The 20,633-nt window shown below is 40.1% G+C and overlaps 2 protein-coding genes across 4 annotated transcripts in view; both read left to right on the top strand.

Annotated features, from left to right (window-relative positions):
• The first annotated feature begins 1,274 nt into the window (after positions 1-1,274).
• Positions 1,275-7,141, top strand: pts (6-pyruvoyltetrahydropterin synthase). 2 transcript variants are annotated; one of them, XM_019864472.1, is made up of 6 exons: positions 1,275-1,491; positions 2,602-2,681; positions 3,575-3,597; positions 4,971-5,027; positions 5,589-5,659; positions 6,620-7,141. In XM_019864472.1, the coding sequence occupies exons 1-6, from the start codon at positions 1,394-1,396 to the stop codon at positions 6,741-6,743; spliced, it is 453 nt and encodes a 150-aa protein (XP_019720031.1). In that variant the 5' UTR covers positions 1,275-1,393; the 3' UTR covers positions 6,744-7,141. The 2 variants fall into 2 exon arrangements, with proteins under 2 accessions (XP_019720031.1, XP_019720032.1); XM_019864473.1 differs by lacking the exon at positions 1,275-1,491 and adding an exon at positions 1,967-2,157.
• Positions 7,142-10,683: 3,542 nt separating this feature from the next.
• LOC109512604 (myosin-16) overlaps positions 10,684-20,633 on the top strand; it is a 37,217-nt gene continuing 27,267 nt past the window's right edge. For both annotated transcript variants that reach the window (XM_019864457.1, XM_019864455.1), the window contains exons 1-2: positions 10,684-10,928; positions 15,387-15,566. In XM_019864457.1, the coding sequence (XP_019720016.1) occupies positions 10,857-10,928; positions 15,387-15,566 (252 nt within the window). In that variant the 5' untranslated portion in view covers positions 10,684-10,856. The remainder of the gene's footprint in view (positions 10,929-15,386; positions 15,567-20,633) is intronic.

Below are 20,633 nucleotides of genomic sequence, written 5' to 3'. Positions count from 1 at the left end.
GTGTTTTTTTAACCCTTTCATGCATGATAAGCTGTCCACTGTAGTAACCGCTGTCCCTGAAAGGGTTAATGTAAAATTACAAGGTGTTGCTGTGCAGTTAAAAAAAATATATATATCTACGTCCAAGGATGGTGTGTATGTACACAAATAAAACCAAAATTCAAAAATTTCTCTTTGGTTAAATCTTGGCAGGGAGTAGAAGTGACACTCACTTTGCAATTTATTTGCAAGGTTTGGGCACTTTATTCAAGAGCAAGGTAAAAACTACCTGTAAGGAACAAGAGCTGTGTCCCCCCCCCGCCCCAAAAAAGAAAAAAAGGGTTAGCAATGCGACATAGTGTAATTTTGACTGAAGCAGACAACTTAACAATATGGTGGTTTGTTTATGATTGTTGGAAGATTTTGACTACCAAAATGCAGTAGTCATCTTAATCCAGATGTTTGATTGTGTCTGTTTGCATTTGATTATTCTCTGATATTTTTGATAATAGAGAATCAGGTGAACAAATTTTGATTTTAATAATTGATTAATCTGTTGGGGTGGCCCGGTGGTCGACTGGTTAGCTCGTTCGCCTATCAGTGCAGAGGTGCAGGGTGCAATTATGGCTCCGGCCTTCCTGTGTGGAGTTTGCATGTTCTTCCCCGTGCCTGTGTGGGTTTTCTCTGGGTACTGCGGTTTCACAGGGCAGATAGACAAACAACCATTCACAGTCACAATCACACCTCGGGACAATTTAGAGCGTTCCATTATTGTACATGTTTTTGGAATGTGGGAAGAAACCAGAATACCCAGAGAAAACCCACACAGGCACGGGGGAGAACATACAAACTCCACACAAGAAGGCCGGAGCCGGAATCGAACCTTGCACCTCTGGACATGCTAACCAGTTGTCCACTGTGCTGTCATTTTGGGGAGATGCTTGGTGTAAAAACTTACAGAACCGATCGATTTTTGTTCTTCGGATAGCACTGGTAATATGCTGACCCCTATTTGTGTGAATGAGCCTATGTAGAATTTCAATACTGCATTCCAAATGATCAACATATAAACACACTTTATAGGGAACCAGTCAGTGAGTTTGAAATCATTGTTGTAAATGTAAAAGTATAGCAGGTTTCAAATTCACTACATTATACTACTGAGGCTCGTGAGACAAAACCTTCGTGACCTTGCCAAATTTGCTTTTGGGTGCTGACCTTTAGTTCCTTACTTACGTTTCGCTGGAGGGCCTTCACTGTGATTGCGTGCGTCATGTGAGGCGTTCAAGCACGCCCCGTTTTAAACCAATGGTCACGCTGCGTGAGTCACGGGAAGCTGGAGACTCTCAACTGCAGCACTCAATGACTTGCAGTGTATGCGTGTTCTCACCACACTGCAGTCGGCTGCTCGATAATGCCTGGATCCGCCATGAACAACGGCATTGCCAAGCCGGAGCCGATCGGATATATCACCCGGGTTCAGTGCTTCAGCGCGTGCCACCGCCTGCACAGGTACGACTGTTTTCATTCAGCAACGCGCTTTATTTATTTATTTTTTAATCGATATTTTTGGAGGATGGTCATCAGCGTGACCGCTCAGCTACGACGTGGTTTATTTTACTGTGGCTGCCGTTGAGGAAGCTTAAGACCACGAGGAAAGCGCCTACGCAGGCAGGAAAACGTGCGAGCTAATCTTCTCTCAGTGTCTGTGTTGTTTTACTTGTTACGTGAGATGCTACTCTACGGAAGAGGATTAGGGCCAATGAAGGGGAAAAAAAGGTTTGGCAAGATTCTCGCTTTTAGTGTCAGAACTCTGACTTTATTCCTAGAATTTTGACTTTAAATGAGAATTCTTCACAATGAGAAGTCTTTAAAATGATAAAACTCACGTCACAGTTAGAACTCTGCTATAAAAGTGATTTTTGACGTCGTTGCTCTTTTTCCTTTATTGGCCCTAATCCGCTTCCGTAGCTTCTCCCTGTGTTTCTGATTTGCTTCCTCGTAGGCCGACCCCTTCCACTGTGCATTCGTCCTTTGTTATGGGAAACGATCCAAACAACCATTGCACGATAAATTGATTTTTTTCTCTTACGGGCGAAACTAATGGTGACGTGGGTGATTATTACGCTCAATGTTACACCAACATTTCCTACGTACTGTACTTTTCAGTTATTTATGGGTAGTTAAAATTTGAAATGTGACCTATGAGTTTGGTTGATATCCTTTTTGTTGATACTGTGAATGCATGTCAATGCAATTTCCAAAATTAACTGATTTACATTAGATTAGCTTTATTAAACAGATCGTTTAAAAACGATTGTAGTGATAGAAGTAACTTTTTTTCTGAGACAAATGTTAAGTTATTACTTTGTAAGACCGGTGAAAATTCATCAATTTCTGGCCACCCTTTCAGTGCTAAGAGAGAGTGAGATTTTCGGTGTGACTTTTTTTTAAGTCACTCTTCAATCTATAATATGCCATTAAAAAAACAAACAGATTAGTCTGACAGGAAAACAATGGTTTGGTTCACCTGAATGAAGAACCTGTAACTCTATTGCTTCATACTTTCTGTTTGCCCTGCAAAGCGCCCAAAATAAATCATGGTTCTCTTCTCCTTCGTAGCGTTCATTTGTCCGATGAAGATAATATAAAGGTCTACGGGAAATGTAACAATCCTCACGGCCATGGACACAACTACAAAGGTTAGTGGAGTGTTCACTTGTGCTGCACAACTGTTGAAGATCTTCGCTCAGTGAAAATGAGAAAAAAAATGCATCTTGTCATGTGGTTTTGTTTTGAAGTCTTCACTGCATTTGTATCCCATACACGTGAATACTTGGGAGATGAGGTCTAGGTCATGTGAAGTGTCAGTTATTTTTAGTCATTCTGATTTAATGTGATTGTGCAAATAGCATCAAATGCTGATTACAAACGCCCGCAATCATATCATCATGGCTGACTTTGATTAGACATTTGTGTAGTTCTGCAAAGAGTTTGGATTACTTGATATACTTCAGTGGAGAAAATTAACAATGGACATTTTTTATTTTTTAGATTTGAGAACAAAGTTCTGAACTGTTGTTTGCATGACAGTATTGTGTCTAGCAAAAAAATGTTTCTCAGAAATAGGGCCGAACGATTTATCGTTTTTTTTAAATCAAAATCGCGATTCTGGACAATGACATCACATGATTGCCAATGCTTTTTTTTTTTTGCGGTGCTCCTGACTGACCTCAGAATATGTTGCATTTTGGAAAAAAAAACTGTCCTGTTTACATGAGGAAAAAATTTGCAAAATCTGTCAGAAAAACTGCCAGTTTATGATTTTCTATATTCTACAACCTTACTTATGATTTATTTTAAATGCAGTGGAGATATTTAAAAAGTTATGTCATACTGGACTTTTCAAGACTCCAAACTATATCGAGACTGAAACAACAATGCCTCTGCTGGACAAATAAAGTAATGCACAATATTTTGCATAATTTACTAATAGAATGGTTAGTCAACAATCCAGTCATAACTATGATATCCACACTTCTTATTGCTGTTCAATGTTACCCAGTCATTAACTAGTCATTTTTTTTTTCCACAGTGGAGATAACAGTGCGTGGAAAGGTGAGTGTCAGGCATTATTTAAATATTTTTTTTAACCCCTTCAAACTTTGTGCCCAGCCTACAAGGTCATATAATACACCGCGAGAGCCAGACACTTACATCCAGTCATGAAAAACATGATGAAACCTAAAAACACTGTCTTTGGCAGTACAATGTAGTGCTCATTAAAGCGACCGATTATATAGTCCTTCTCACATCGGGAAAAATCATCGGCCAATTGTTTTTTTTTCCTTTTATGTACAATTGACAATAATGTACGGCGATAACCATGATTTCACATTTTACGACATAGAAAAAAATATATCTTTGATTCCTTCAATGATATGCAGTATCAGTTCAACACAGTCAGTGGATGGGTCTGTCATTTGATAAGTCATAAATGTTGATTTATTTAATTATGTATTTATTTAAATGTATATATTTATTGTTTTATAAGCAATGCTTGGGTGAGCATTGTACATCATGAGGACGAAATACCGCGATGTGACTATTTTACACACACTTAGGGATGGCTCGATACCACTGTTTTCATATCCGATACCAATCGAGGATCGTCCGATACCATTTCTATACGGATTCTTTTTGTGACTGTGTGCAAAAGATTGGTTGAACGGATTTGATCGGATTGGTTCGAATCAAAATCCACAGTTGCATTACTTTCTCACAAGTATTCTTTCCATCAATGATGCTGAGACTTGGACCGCCGTATTAAGTGTTCATGAGCACGTACAGTATGACATTCTTTCAATGAGGTTAAGGTCTGCACTCTGTGTTACGTTAAAAATGATGTCTGATGCAGTTTTACCATTTGAGCCTCATGAATCGTTGTATTGTTCTGTTGGAAGTCATTTCGGGGAAAGGAGTTGAACATAAAGATGAATTTGCACCCATCAGCCCACATGACCTCTTTCCACTGAATTTGTGCAACCAACCTGCTGCATTCTTGTCTCACGACACCCGACCTCCCTCAACTACAATTTATTTTCTTTAGTTTTTGGATTTGGGTTTCTTTTGCCCCTCAAAGGCAATAGCTAACCAATCATTAGCATCTACTGTGGATAGCCTATCATGTTATCAGGTTACAGGTTATCATAATTGGTGCATGAAAATGTAAAACTATTTCAGTAGTTTCTGTAGTTTTCTTGGGTACTTTTCTTGACAAATGGAGCTGAATAACTCAAGCCTTCTAAAACTTAGTAACATAGAATATTTCATAAAAACTGAGGATGTTTTCTGACAAGTCAAAAACGATCTTATTTATCCACATTTTAATGTACTTAATTTGAAAACAAATTTCAGCGCGGGCGTAATTCGTTTATGCAGAGAGAACAGCATAACATTAAGTGGCTATGTGCATGTGTGTTTCCGTGTAGATTGATCATATCACTGGCATGGTAATGAACCTGACGGACTTGAAGAGATGTATAGAGGTAAGAACAACAGAATAACAAAAAAAAATGTTAGATTGTTTGGAATATTCAGTTAAAAAAAATTGAGGCCAACTAACCTGCTTGGGGTGCTTGATAAAAATTAACAGAGATATGCACTTTACCCTACTTTGCCGGTCCGTCCTCCATCTTCGACCTGGGCACCCTTCCGTCATTGTCCATCCGTCCTTATTCATATCATAATCATATTCCATCCCTGTCCATGTCCCTCCTCATCCTTTTAAAGCGCTTCCGTACTTTCATTTCACCAGTCATTTTTGTTTACAATTTTATCTGAGACATTTTACTGAAGAATTGAAACATTTAATAAAGAATTGAATATTAATTTCCCTGAAAAAGGAGGCACTTATTTTTGCGCTAACATCATCACTATATCGGTGTCATTAAAAAAGAATAGATGACGACAGGCCAAGTACTTGATATGTTTATCAGAATACTGACAGCAGTCTGACAATATTAGGCATTGTTGCATTCCCTTATAAATACCTTTACAATGTCAAATGTGAGATCTACAAAATAATGTAATTTGAGTTTCATTTTCAGGAAGTCATCATGATTCCACTTGATCATAAGAACTTGGATAAGGACGTCCCATATTTTGCCAATATTGCCAGGTATGCATCGTTCTCCAACTTCGGCAACAGTCGACTTTTTATGGTTACTATTTATTTCCAATTGTCAAATCTGCAAACACCACTGAATGGACGAAGGGGCACATCTCATTTCTTTATTTGCAACTTCCCGGTCTTCTGTTTGAGGAGCGAGGTGGGACATATATTTGGAGAAATTAATATTTTGCTCCTCTGCGTCGTCATTGCTGCTCTTGTACATCTCTCTTGGTTAAGAGGAGGGTCCAACTTTTAACAAGATTATAGGGACAGAGATTTTTGTGTCCCTAAGATAAAAATACATCACCAATGAGACAACACAGATGAACAAAACAACTTGGCACATTATATATTTATTTTGTATCTAAAAGTGGATATAAATCAATTTAAACAATTGTATTTTATTTCATTTTTATTAAGCTTTTTCATGTAACCCCCCTCGGCCATGCGCCAAGGGCTAGTAACCATGAACCAGTGTTATTTTAAGTCATTTAACTCGTGGTCCAAAAAAAAATCAAGAGCCTCAGCAAATTCTGCACATTTAAATTAAAACACTCAATCTTAACTGCTTACTTTGGAAGTCCGTGTTTCCTTGATTATCGTTAAAGCTCACACACAGATATATTTGGCAGGCAAGACTTTTTGTTTTAGCGTTGATTGCTCTGACTCCCTCTCGGCCCCTCTGTTGTATGGTGTTCCACAGGGTTCACTTTTGGGGCCCATGCTGTTTTTTATTGTATTCGCTACCCCTGTTCCATCTTATTAAAATATACAAATCATACATTAAAATATATTAACATTTCTTTGGCCCTGCTAAGCTGATGACAGACAAATGTTCCAATGAGCAAAAACAGCACTATGTCTTGTCTGAAAAAAGCCTGAAGATGCAGCTTATTTGTTTGATTCGAATTATTTTCTCATCACGACGACTGCTCCTAACTGCTTTTTTTTGTTTCTGTATCCTAGCACTACTGAGAACCTGGCTGTTTACATATGGAACAACATGGCAAAGGCCATTGCGCCGAACATTCTCTATGAAATTAAAATTCACGAGACAGATAAGAATACTGTCGTATATAGAGGAGAGTAGATGTTACCGTTTACAAGTGCCGTTTATAGATACTTGTGATGTTTGCCTACTGTGACCTCAAAATAAGTTTTAGACACGTGTGTCTTACAAGGCTGTTACTATTTTTAGGTTAGTCTAGTTATGTTCCTTTTGTACCAAATGTATTTGCAGTTTTATTTTGGGATTAACAGCCATCTCGTTTTTTGAGATGGGTCAAGATAATTTCAAGAGGTGTTCAATGTTATTTGTCCTTAAAAATACATTTGGAATCAATGATTGTGGACCTTTTTTTGTGTGTGACAAAGATCTGTATGGATTTATATTGAAAATAAAGTCTTAAATTCTCTAGCCTTTGAGCTCCAGTTCTTCACGAGGTATGTTTTTTTTTTAAATCAATTGTCTTCATAAATTTTGTCTTTAATTTTTGTTTTGTAATGTCATTTGTATTTATTTGTAAGATATGTTTAATGCCCTTGTGACCAGTTCTCACGGGTTGCCAAGGAATAAACCCCGTATTTTTATGGACTTTGTGTCATGCTTCATGCTAAGGGAGCTAGAGATGCATCAATATTCTGATTTCTTGGATGTAGTATTTTCAACGTTCTGTAAAGCGCTTTGTTACAACTCCAGCTATATAAATAAAGCTGTATTGTATTGTATTCCCTTAAGCGTAGCTCCATTGAGTTGCATAACACCAACCGCAGCCACGATTGTAGCTTCTATTCTACGCGCCTTATAATGCGGTACACACAATACATGAAAACAGTTTTAAAATAGGCCATTCATTGAAGGTGCACTTGATAATCCAAAGTAGTTTATAGTGCAGAAAATACGGTCCTTATATTTTTAACCCAAGTGAACATAAGGCAATTTTCCTTAGTTTTTCCAATGGGACAAAACATTGACTGTAATACTTTGCCCTTTAAATGTTCATGAAACAGGAAAAAAAAAGAAATACATCATAACCTGAATATCATAATAAACAGTGATTAAATTAGCCAGTGACTCGCAGTCACCATATTGGTTTCTTCAAACCAATACGGTGGGCCCCCCGCATACTCCGGGGATGTACCCATTCCTGATTTTTAGGTACCGTATATTTATATTTGTTTTTATTGCGTTAATGGCAGTATATTGACGCTTAATTTAAAAAATGTGGTTGAAAAAAAATATTTTAATAAATAACAGACAATGAGCTCAAATGTAATACTACAGTATGATGTTTCATCCTTGTGCAGTGAGTGACAAAAAAGTAACAATGCTAAGATTTTACCACTAGATGGCGACATAACCGTAAAAATGCATTGACCGTCACACCATCTGTTCATTTGTATGTCAAATCACACTGTAACGATAGTTTGGTCTGTTTTCATTAACTTGTTTACTGTTCCCCTTTTCAATACTGAACACAGTAAACGGGTTTTCAATTATAAATTAAAAGACACTGTACCTCGTTGAGGAAAATCTTCTCAAGCCAACATAAACCGGAACATAAAAATATATGTTAGTAAATAATTGTTGCCAGGGTACTTCTGGGTGGCAGATTGCAAGTGACAACCGCTCACGTGAAAAGGTGTATTCCAGATGGGTGTATTTATGTTTTATGGATTTTATATAGATATAGATATATCCATCCATCCATTTTCTAATCTGTTTATCCTCACTAGAGTGGTGGGGGGTGCTGGAGCCTATCCCAGCTGTCCTAAGGCAGTAGTCAGGGTACACCCTAAATAGGTTGCTAGCCAATCACAGGGCACATTTAGATGAACAACCATTCACACTCACAATCACACCCAGGAACAATTTTAGAGTGTTCCATTAACTTGCCATGTATTTTTTTGGAATGTGGGAGGAAACCGGAGTACCCGGAGAAAACCCACACAGGCACTGGGAGAAGATGCAAACTCCGCACCGCTGCACTGTGAGGCTGGCGTGCTAACCACTCAACCACCATGCCACCCTATCTATCTGGCTATCGAGCTATCTGGCTAGCTAGCGAGGTAGCTAGCTAGCTAGGTAGCTAGCTATCTAGCTCGCTATCTAAAATTAAAAACTGCTTAGCCCCTAAACTCAATTACATAAATAGAAGAGCCTCTCATCGTGTTGGTAAATGTTTTTACATCTATCTCAAAATCTTTAAATTGAGGTTTACATGACTGTTTTTTTGTCCATGAGGATGGAATTAAGTGAGATATTATCTGTGGCAGGCTGGATAACCCCCAACCACCCTCCTGCTTGTTCTGTAACAATAAGTGGTTTTCTTTGAGAAATGGCACTGAGCCACGGTAAATCCCTGCTGGAGAAACTGAACAATAACATAAGGGTGTGACAAAGCTATCCTTCTTGCATCTGCAGAGTATTTGTAGGCAAGGGAAAGAGTGTGGAAAGAGTGACTTAATTTTCTTAAATATGTGCTCTCGATATGCTTGGAATGGCAGACTGCCTATTTCAACATCCGGAAGGAAGATGTGGAATGACTTTTCTCAAATAGCATATATAAAGCTATGTTGACAAAAGCAGGTGTGTTTGGATTGCAAAGAGAGAACCTCCACTTTCTCAGCTATAAATTCAAACTTTTAAGCCTGACTTGACCAGGATGTCAGAAACTGCCAACAAGTCTTGCATGCAGAGACCTGAAATGGTTTATGAAACTTGAAATGCATGAAGAAATGTCATCGTATGGGCAACATTGCAGTAGTTAATCAAATATATGACTGTAGTCTTTTCAGTAAGGAGGCGAAGTGGCAAGTATAAGCGATAGAAGCAGAACATCGTACATCGTAACGCGGCACGTGGTTCCTTTCAGCGGGCTCCAAATAAGGATTGAGTTCTGCTCAGAGGCTTGTGATGAGCTAAGATCATCATCAAAGGAAGCTCACAGATCCTGGAGCTTACCTGGTGCACTTTGGCAGGCACTAAAAGTCCATCGGATTCACAGTAAACCGGGTCAAAGGCGACTTTCTTTGTTGCTGTTTTGATCTTTTTTTTTTTTTCCTATAACAGCGATAGTCCCGATAATAACAATAATACAAAGCCGAACCATCATGTGCATGGTACAGCCTGGTGCCTTGTTAATGACCAACCATAAATTTTGTCATTGTATGGTTTTGGGTTTTTTTTTTCCTCCCTTTTTAAGAGCAAAAGGTTACATTCTTGAACTCACATGCGAACATCCATTCAACCTGGCAGTCGACAAAACACAAGCCAGAAACTGTCTACTGAGCGCTTGTCATATATGTTCACACAAGGGGGAAATAAATGGAGTTCCAACCTGTCAGGGTGACTTTTATCACTGAGACAAAATCGCATACATTTGTGAATTCTTTCAAAAAAATTTAGAATTGCATGATCTGAAGTTGACATCCACTATTTGACCAGTTTAGTGTCTCTTTCGAAATAAATTATCTGGTCTTAAATGTGATAACAACATTGTGTCTGTGCACAAAAGTTGACTGTCAGTATTTAAAGCCCCCCCCCCCCCCAAAAAAAAGACATACTTTAACTCTTTCATGCACCCTGAAACCTGATAACAGCAGTAACACTGTAGTAACCGCTGTCCCTGAAAGGGTTAAAAAAAACAATAAAATAAATCGACATTGTCGCAGGGAACCATTTGAAAAGTGGAGTATGAAACTGATAACATTGCTTTTGAGTTGCTGAGTTTTTCCACAATTACAGTGCATCGACTTTTTTCCGACCAATAATTCTCATAAATAATCATAGATTAATAAAACAATATCAAAACATGGAGTTATCTGCTCCACAGGTTGTGGTGACAAATTGAAGATTTTTGTAACATGCGGAAAGGCTGACGTGTGTGTGTGTGTGTGTGTGTGTGTGTGTGTGTGTGTGTGTGTGTGGTGTGTGTGTGTGTGTGTGGTGGGGTTTCGGGATGAGGTGGGGGGGGGGCATATGCAAGTTGGTTCGTGTTTTCTTTTTAACTTATCACACTCCCTCCTTAGGGTCGGATAGCAGAGGTAACACTCTTCCATGTGCTTTCACAAACCCGCTCCTAACTGTCTATTCTGTCTCGCCTTCACAGCCCAGAGAAAGAACACACACACACACTCATAGTGCATTTCCTCCCCAACGCCTGATGTGTGAACACAGGATGGGCTGCTGGGAACCGTGAGGATGGAGAAGAAAGTGTGTGTGATTCAAACGGACTTCCATCAATACCGGCCTACCATCAGACCTCTGGCACATGTAAGAAACCAACTCTTCTAGTCTTTCTTGCAAAAGTGCTCAATCAGCTCCGGTCAGGTCGATTTCGGATTCTGCTCGTGTCCTCGTGCGTGTCGCGTGACTTACTGACGGTTCGACAGCAAGGCTCCTCCTGGTAGAAGGACTCAAGTCAAAGATGGGGTGTGTCTTGTTCAACGCGGGACATATGAGAATAAAGAGACAGTTTTTGGGCCTGTGTGGTTTTCGTTCGGGTATTTTTGAAGTAAAAAGCAACTACCGGTACCTCTCTCTGTCTGTCTCTGTCTTGTTCCTTCTATTTTTCTGTCCAACCCACACACATACAGTACACACATATGCAGCAAAAGAATGCAAACACTGAGCCGCAGCGAACAGGATGACAACGGTCGATTGTTCGTGCTTGCCGGTACATTTGAGTTGCTGCTGCCCAAAAGTAGTATTAGGTCCACTCTGAATCCAAAAAAAAAAAAAATCTTAATGTTCTCTAAAGAGGCCTCTTTCCCTGGCACTCATTTCTGCGAATCTCTGTTGACTCTGTCGGATTGATTTCAGTGTTTAGTGGTCGTCTAACAATCTTAATTTCAACAGTCCACAAATTTTTTTTTTTTTTTTTCATTTCTCTTTCGGCCGGTCGATGTGTTCTTTGGCAAATTGTAACTTCAGACTGCCTCTGATCACTGTGGGGCCGAGTTTTTGCTTTCTGTGAGTCCACCGGTGGCTGAACTTCAATTTCGCCGATGACTGACGGAAACGCGTGCCGTGTATCCCGCGTGTGTTTGTCCGCAGGGATGACAACACTGGGTTTGCTTTGAGCGGAGTGGAGGTGGGGCACCTCGTCATTTGACAGAAAAAAAAAAAAAAGTTTGAACATCGTCGTCAATCTGGTGACCCGGTGGTTGTGTTGGCTAATAAATCTCAGCTCACATTTTCCAAGCCTTTTCCTTTTTTTTGGGTGGTCCTGCACAGTAACAGAAGCTGGCTGTGTTTTATACCATTTGGACCCAAAGGCTGCAATGATATTGTCCCATACTGCTTTTATTTCACCATCATCATTGTTTATTTTTTAACTTTATTTGGCGGTGTCTGCTCCGCGAGTAAGTGGTACTTTCTCGACGCCGATCGTCACTGGCGCGTCACCGTCAAAAGTATGACGGGTGGCTGATGGTGCTAAAACGGTGGTGACAAACTGTAATTTAGCGGCGACGGAAACGTGATTAAAATTACGATGACGGGCTGATGAACTGACGATGACAGACTGGCGGGTTCGCCGCTGGCAAATGACGGACTGGGGAAATTTACCGACGCGCTCGCCACTGTTTTTACACTTGTAAATAGGTTTTGCTGACGGTCCGAAAATAGCGGCGATGAACGGTAATTTAGCGATGATGGAAGCGCGGTTAAAATAACGATGACGCAGTGATGGACTGTTGGCTGACGGACTGATGATGACGGCACCACCGCTGGCGATTGACGAATCCCGGACTGGCAAGATTTACTGATGCTAACCACACGTAGTGCTGACTTGCATGCTGTAAGAAGTAAGACAGGGCAGGCAAAATTCCTCAAGTCACGACCTTTTGCTATCGGCAGAGATAAACAAAAAGCATCTGCTTTTATCACAGATCTAATTCGCCCGATTCAAACGTAGTGTGTTCTAATCGATGATTTCAACTAGCGCTACACGCACAATAATCAGCGTTCACAGCGTCCATAACGTCAACAGCGATGGCGTCTTTATAATGACTTTCCAACAATCATGTCATTGATGTGATTTATTTTTGCAACTGACCTGCGGACAGTCAACTGCATGACTTTCCATGAAATGTGACCCGCTTCAGTGATCAAAGTCGGCGGCGGCATTCCTCCCTGACCTCGGCCCGGGGTTCAGCCAGGGGCCAGGCCTCACCCTCCAGCCCCTTCACCTCAATCCAGTCAATAAACAGTCTTTAAGTGCGCTGTAAAATCTCACTAAAACACTTACTTACATCGGACCGTAAAAGTCATCATTTATTTCGCAAAAGCGTAGTTCTTTCTGATTTTTATTTCGGCGTACGTTTGTTGAATGTACAACAGTTGATTGGGTGACACTGAGACAGAGAAAGTAGCATTTGAACCCCGCAGGTGTGAAGATGAACTCCGATGCCAAACAGCTGCTCATGCATGTGAGAGAATGGAATGATGGAATTAATACTCTTGGATTTTGGAAGCATATGCGAGGAAAAGACTTTCCTCTTTTAAACGAGAACTGTTTTTACAGTTCCATCAATCAGATGGAAAAGTTTAAAAATTAGATTGACGAGGCGCGAGCAGGAGCTTCTCGTCCAAACGAGACTATTTTCCCAGTGTGCATCGATCATCCACCAAAAGAGAGTCAAAGTCAAGTCAAATTTATTTATATGTCCCCTTAATCACTAGAGTCTCAAAGGGTTTCACATGCCCACAGTTGACAAATATTAATGACATCCCCTGATCTTAACCCCAAAATCGGGCAAGGAAAAACTAGAAGGAAAAAAAAAACTGTGCAAAATAAGAAACCTTGAGAAGGGGGCACAGACTCCCCCTTCAAGGATGACCAAGCTGCAATGGATGCCAAGTGGGCAATATTGAACACATATTATGGTGCTCTAAAATGCAAGTTAGAATGAGGTAAGAGTCCACTTAATTCGATGTAATGCTGCAGGAAGATACCCTCAGAGAAGTGGGTCCTCCTCAAAAATCTCCATAGAAGCACCTCCAATTACCGTATTTTCCGCACCTAAAAACATTCAATTTTCTCAAAAGCCGACTTATAATCCGATGCGCCTTATATATCGATCAATATTACAGCTGCAGTGGTTGTGAAAGCTCTATATCAATAAAGCTTCATTGTATTGTATTATATTCCCTTCAGCATAGCTCCATCTAGTGGATGCATAAGGCAACCGCAGCCACTATTACAGCTTCTATTCTATGGGCCTTATCATGCGGTGCGCCCTATATATGAAAACAGTAAAATAGGCCATTCATTGAAGGTGCGCCTTAAACTCCGAAGCGCCTTATAGTGCGGAAAAATACGGTACCCCGTTGTCCACTCAAAGTGAAAATAAAGTTTGAACTATTGTCATTGTGTGGAAGGTGAAGCGCTGATGTACATACATTCATTTTCTGTTAGGCTGCACTGGCGCCAAGACCGCTCGTGAGCACCACGCTAAATCCTGCACTGACAGGTAAATATTGTGTATCTGAAGTACTGTAACGACAGGCCGGGTATGTTCAGTGATGCGCATATCCTCACGGCTGTTAAAGCGCAGGTCTTAAATCCTAATTCTGACACCATGGCAATTATCGACAGACACGGGTGGAAGATGATGCCCCCCCCCCCCATATAATTTCCCACTGACAGAATGTAAAGTTGTGGGGGTGAGGGGGTCGGGGGGGAAATCACTGTCCGGATTCAGCTAATGACAGCTTGTTTCCTAAAGTACAGATACCAGATTCAAGCAGCAACAAGTTTTCTTCGGAGTAGCCTATGCGCTTTTCTTTCATTCACCTTTCTCTCTTGAACTCTCTTTATCTTGCACTTCAAAAATCAGCTTGCACTTTTTTTTTTTTGTTTTTGTTTTTTAACGGAAAGAAAGTACTTGCCTTAAAAACAACGATACTTGCAGAATAATGCTTGTTTGTATGTTGTGTGGAGGGATGCCGAAAACAAGCCGTAAATCCACAATGTTAGGCATGTGTCTTCAAAAATTGCAATAAGAGTGAAACCAAAAAAAAAAAAATTCAAGTTGGGCTGCAACACTGGAGTTGATGAATGAATGAAGTTTGTAATACAATGTCAGAATCATACAGACCTTGATAGAATAGTTTAATAGACGGAATTGTTTCATCATTCTGCCCCACTGCAGGCTCATAAGCACATGCAGTTAGCAGGATGATGAAAAAACTCAGTCCATAGACAAAAGAAGAACACCTTTTGGGATGTCGGTTCACCTCAGGAAATTTTGTGTCAATTTTTGACCTCTCATTTAACTGGCATCAGGGCCAAGTGGGACAGTTGAGCAATAAAATGCAGCAGCTGAAGCTGCAGTGAAAACTGTGTTTAAAGTTTCCAATGAGGATGACGACACCGACTATTTTTATACAACCGGAGTGAAGTAACACCTGGCACATGATGATTTTTCCAAAGAGCCATACACCGCATATACCGGTTGATGACTGTATCATGTGTAAAGTCTCGTAATTGCGCCATGTGGCGATCTGTTTCTTCTTTTTGTGCATACAAGATCAGCATGCTGTTAATGTTTCCCTTAAAATCTCATTGAGTGTCTGCGCACGTAAGAAATTGTTTATTGTTGGAGTTTGTTCAATGTTACAAACAGTCGCAGAGACGTGCGAAACAATACGATGGATGTCTGATCAATGCTTGAATCGAGAAAAGCTTGTTCAAGGCAAAGCATCTTAACATTTGTTTGTTCGCAGGTGGGGCCCTTGATGTTGCAGCCGGTCCTTCAAAAACCAGAAGGCGATATGAAGGAGGGAGAGGAGTTAAGAAGAACCAGGGAGCAGAATGACCGGCTCATTTTAATGGTTTGTGAGCTGAAGCATCACAATTTGCAACTTGAGAGAGAAAAGAATGATGTGCCCTCCAACTATCTTACTGTGAATCTACTTCTCTACTGTTTTCTTTTTTTTTTTCCTTTTTCTTTTTCCTTCAGCCTCTTTTCGACTAGGGATGAATTTGTGCTTCATAAGGGAATTTGAACATGGTCATTAGACTAATTCTGTCGATGGATTACAATCGAGTGGAATAATGATACCATGGCTAGAGATTGCTAGTTTCTCCTGCTCCATGAGATGACTATCCAGACGGATTGGTGCATGACAGTGTCAAGTGTTGTGTTTTAATCATGATAATTTAGAGGGGAAATGATTAAAGTCCACGTTTTGTCCCCTTGGAAAAAGTAAGGAAAATTTCCTTACGTTCACATGGGTTAAAAATATAAGGACCGTATTTTCCGCACTATAAGGTACTTTGGATTATAAGGCGCACCTTCAATGAATGGCCTATTTTAAAACTGTTTTCATGTATTGTGTGTACCGCATTATAAGGCGCATAAAATAGAAGCTACAATAGTGGATGCGGTTGGTGTTATGCATCCACTAAATGGAGCTACGCTTGAGGGAATACAATACAATACAGCTTTATTTATATAGCTGCAGCTGTAACAAAGCGCGTCACAGAACATTTAAAATACGACGTCCAAGAAATCAGAATATTGATGCATCTGTTGCTCCCCTTAGCATGAAGCACGACACACAATCCATAAAAATACGGGGTTTATTCCTTGGCAACCCGTGAGAACTGGTCACAAACATGGACATGAAACATATAAATAAAAATGGCATGACAAAACAATAAATGAAAGACAAAAGTTCTGAAGACAATTGAGTCAACATAAAGGCACACAAACCTCGTGGGCTCACATCCACAACGGGCTAAATATCCGTCGACGTCTTGCTTGTCTCCTTCCTTCATTGAGTCAGTAGTTAACTATACTTTTGGCATTATCTTTGTTTCATAATGGCTGCGCAGAGCTCACAAAGTTGTTGCTTGTTTAAGTGTGTGTTGGCGAATGCGCATGTCAATTAGTGTCGGGCAGAACACTTTTACGCTAAAATTGGTCTGCTAAAAATCACCACTAGATGGCATAGAAACAACACTAACCTGGAAACAACTCAATGGGGAATCTAAAGAGACCATATAACTCCATATATAAGGCGCATCGGATTATAAACTGAACGGCTTTTGAGAAAAGTGAATACTCATAGTGCAGAAAGTGCGGGATTATGCCCTGTATATTGTTTTCAATATGATGCCACAAGCTTGGCACACTGGGTATTTTCACGCCTTCCTCAATGCAGCTCTTCTTAAGTTCCATCAGGTTGGATGAGAGCAATGGTGCGCAGCCATTTTCAAATCCTTCCAGAAGTGTTGACTCAGCTTCCAATCTGTCCTTCGCCTGGACCACTGAAGATCATTCACAGAATTGTCCTCAGGACAGAACGCTGATAATATGGCTGTGCGCTAAGGGTTATTGTCCTGCTAAAAGATAGACCTGTCGCTCCAGTCTGAGGTCAAGAAAGGCCTCAAGCAGGTGAACACGCAATTCAGAGCCTGCTATTTGGAATCTAAGGAAAAGATCCGAATCTTGGTAAAGTGCCTGCCAACAGCGCGCACAGTCTTTTCCAGTAAATGCGGAATTTAGTTATTATAGTATATTAATTATAATAATAATCATAATAATAAGGGGAATATCTGTTTCAAACATGTTCCCAGAATGGATTGTGTTTGATCCTAGAGGGTCCACTGCAGGACACAACTTTTGCAAAGGAAGGCGAAAGATTGTGGAGCAAAGCAAAGAGACGCATTAAGTGAGGCAAGACCAATTGTAGAATGACTAATTTGCTCCTGACAAGATAAATCGGAAAATCCGTGTTTCTTATAATATATATTTTTTCTCACTGACTTTATGTCCATTTTTTGTACACTAAATTTTTTAGAGGCAACTTTTAGTTTTGAATAAAATGTATACACACGTGTTAAAATAGCACAGTTAATGTTGTGGTACGTTCAAATACATGACACAACAATGAGGCCAATTCCATTAGCTTTGCTGTAAACTCAAAGCCTGCATGCCAAATTGCAGGCATCATTTTATGTGGCACACAAGAGCTTATAAAAAAAAAAAAAAAAAAAAAAACGGATTGGCTTAAAATAATTCGAAAGCAAACATAAACTCTAAACTCCATTTCCAATAGTTTGAAGAAAGATAGGAAAGTGAATATATCTTTTTAAGGGAAAAAAAAGAAAAACAATTGTTATTTTGACACCAAAACCGGAGTAGGCCAAAATAACCCGTCAAGTGGGGAGATCAAAGAATTAAAAGGCAAACTGTGATTGCAGCAAAATGTGCTCACGAATCCACCAATCAAAAACAAAGCAGCAGTGAAAGCTAGCATGACCGGGGCTGAAGAAATCGCGGAGCTTCAAAGCCTTTTTCACAGGGTGTTTTTTTTTGGGGGGTTTTTTTTTTTTTGTTTTTTTTTATTGCCGATGGCCAATGTTTTTGCAATGGCTCCGATTGATTTTTCATCTTCGCGCAGCATTGCTTATCTGTCACATACAATATACTGTCGACAGCTTTCTCGCTTTCAACATTGTAATCTGGATTTAAGCATAACCATCCATTGTTATATGTTGGGTCAGTGAATCGTTCATGTAATAGAACACACCTGGGCAATAAAACATACGTTGGCCACATGTTGCGATACTGTCCAAAAAATTTTTTGCCTTTTATAGATACACAGCCAGAGCCAAACACATGAAAATCATACCTCATAATAATACTTGTTGTCACGTTTTCAGTGTACCACCAAAAATAAGGAATTTGAGCTCACTGTTCCAATACTTTTGGAAGGGAGAGTAACTGTTACGCACAGTCCCCAGTTGGATTTCCCTATTAAAGTCAGCCAACGACCTCCCACCGGTCTCGTGTGGATTTTTAAACGAGTTGGAACATGCTAGCACCGGCTTTGTTGTATGGTTGTTTATGCTAGCTTAGGCCACGGTGGTGAGGGGGGGCTGCGTTTATAGAGAGCCACTAGGAATGCCGTAGCTCGTTTCTGCCTTCACTTCACTGACAAGACGTCTAAAATAAAATGGCACCTGCGGCGGATGCGGCTTTATAGCTCCACTTAGTCGCGACGATGTGACTCATCCTGCCTTTGGGGATGGAGGCGGTCATCAAACTGTGTTTCTCTTTTATCGCAGAGGCACATTGGATTGTCCTGTCTTGTCATGATAATCAGTATTGATCGAACGACTACAAACAACCCGACAAATGAAAGTCTGCATCAAATTTAGTAGGCATCAGCGTTTTATCACGCCATTTGTTTAGTTGAGCAGAGATTGTGCATTCTTAAGACTTGAGTCGGTTTATATTGGACATGGGGGGCCAGGGGAGGGGGGGGGGCTGCTTGGTGAGTGGGAATGAGTGAGCTCATTGTCTTTGGTGAGGGATGTGAAAAGATCATGTCTCAGCGCTTCTTTTCCGCAGAAGTCCAGGCCGCAAAGGCGAAGCAAAACATGAGATTTTGTTTTCTTTCTTTTTGGTCGCTGAATGTCTCTTCCAGCTTATTGCAAATGGCAGAAAGGCTCCTTTTCCTCATCCGCTTTGACTTTATTCACTTTTGGACTGGTCTTTTTTTTTTTTTGAAGGTATTATAGCCTAATTGTAGCATTTTTTTAAAAACTTTTTTGAGGGAGTAAAAGTGTAAATGAACAAATTGACAACATTTTCATTTTATTGCTGAAGAAGGCAGTGGTAGATTCGAGTACAAAGCACTTCATCGAGTACATGGGTGAGAAAATTTAATTTGTAGTTTTTAAGCAAAAAAAAAAACCAAAACAAAACAAAAATCCCCAGTGGTGCTCAATTACACTTGATAAATTACACTTGAATGTCATATAGGAAGTCTTGTTTGAGTAAAATGTAAAAAAGGGGAGGTTTGTAGTGATATTTAAGCGCAGACAGACTCGTGCTTGTGGAAGTAAACCAAAAAAATTTTTTTTCCACTGACTCGGATAACATGCGGATTCAATTGGGTTTTTTTTCATATTATTTTTAAATGTTAACCCCCTCAGATAAAGATTTGGACAACACTTCAGTCCTTAAATTGTCTTTTTTTTCTTTTTATTTTGTTTGCATCTGATGGTTTGAAAGTTACGCTCCATCAGAGGTTCGTTTTTTCTTTTTCTTCTATGAACTGCATCTCAATTTTCTATTCCAGTTGACTTTGAAATAATAGCCCATAAATAACTAACCAAATCTATCAGTTATTATTTGCCATATATACGACTTTTTTGTTGGGTTTTTTTTGCTTGTTTTGTTCTATTGTCCTCAAAACTCACTCAGGATCGTGACTTGTCAAGAGAAAACAAAACAGACCGGTGCCTTGTCGCCGTTCTTTTGCAAAGACCGCAATGTACATGGACGACCAGTAAAAGAAGTTCTTCACTCATTACGATTGGAAACACCACACATTTTTCTTAATCTTTCATCAATGTTTTGTTGTGTCCACACTGAGGACACACACATACACAAACACACACACACAAAAGGCCCTCAGTGTTCTGCCCAGGGGAATGCTGTGGCCTTGTGGGAGGCCATGTGGGTGTGAGTGCATGAGACATTTATGCCAGTTTTAATGAAGACTGAGAGCAGGGTGGACTTTTCGCATTTTTCACTCTGGATTTTCGTTTTTGACACATTGTGGCGGTTTCACCGGGTTAAGGGATCCATTTCTGTGACTGAACAATGCAAATGCGAAATGCTTGAGGCTCACCTGACTTAGCATGACATCATCTTCGTAATGACCTGTCGGATAACGGATGGAAGCGCTTCGGTATGACACTCCGGAAGTGGTCTTGATCGCAATCTACTATGGGGTGAGAGGTACCTGTTTGAGACCCACAACAAGCTTACACATGAGGGTCACGTTGGGATTGCATCCGAAGATTTTAGAATAACAAAAAAAAAAAAAAAAAAAAAAAGGCCGCGCACAGACAAGAGGAAGTTGTCTCCAAAGGGATGTCCTTCAGGTGCGCTCAGCCTTGCCACTTCCTCTCAGTTGAGGCGGAAGCGGCTAAAAAGGACCAAGGTGACA

Source organism: Hippocampus comes, unplaced genomic scaffold (assembly GCF_001891065.2).
Source record: "Hippocampus comes isolate QL1 unplaced genomic scaffold, H_comes_QL1_v1.1 scaffold267, whole genome shotgun sequence".
NCBI lineage: Eukaryota > Metazoa > Chordata > Actinopteri > Syngnathiformes > Syngnathidae > Hippocampus > Hippocampus comes.
This window is presented reverse-complemented; position numbering and strand designations above follow the sequence as displayed.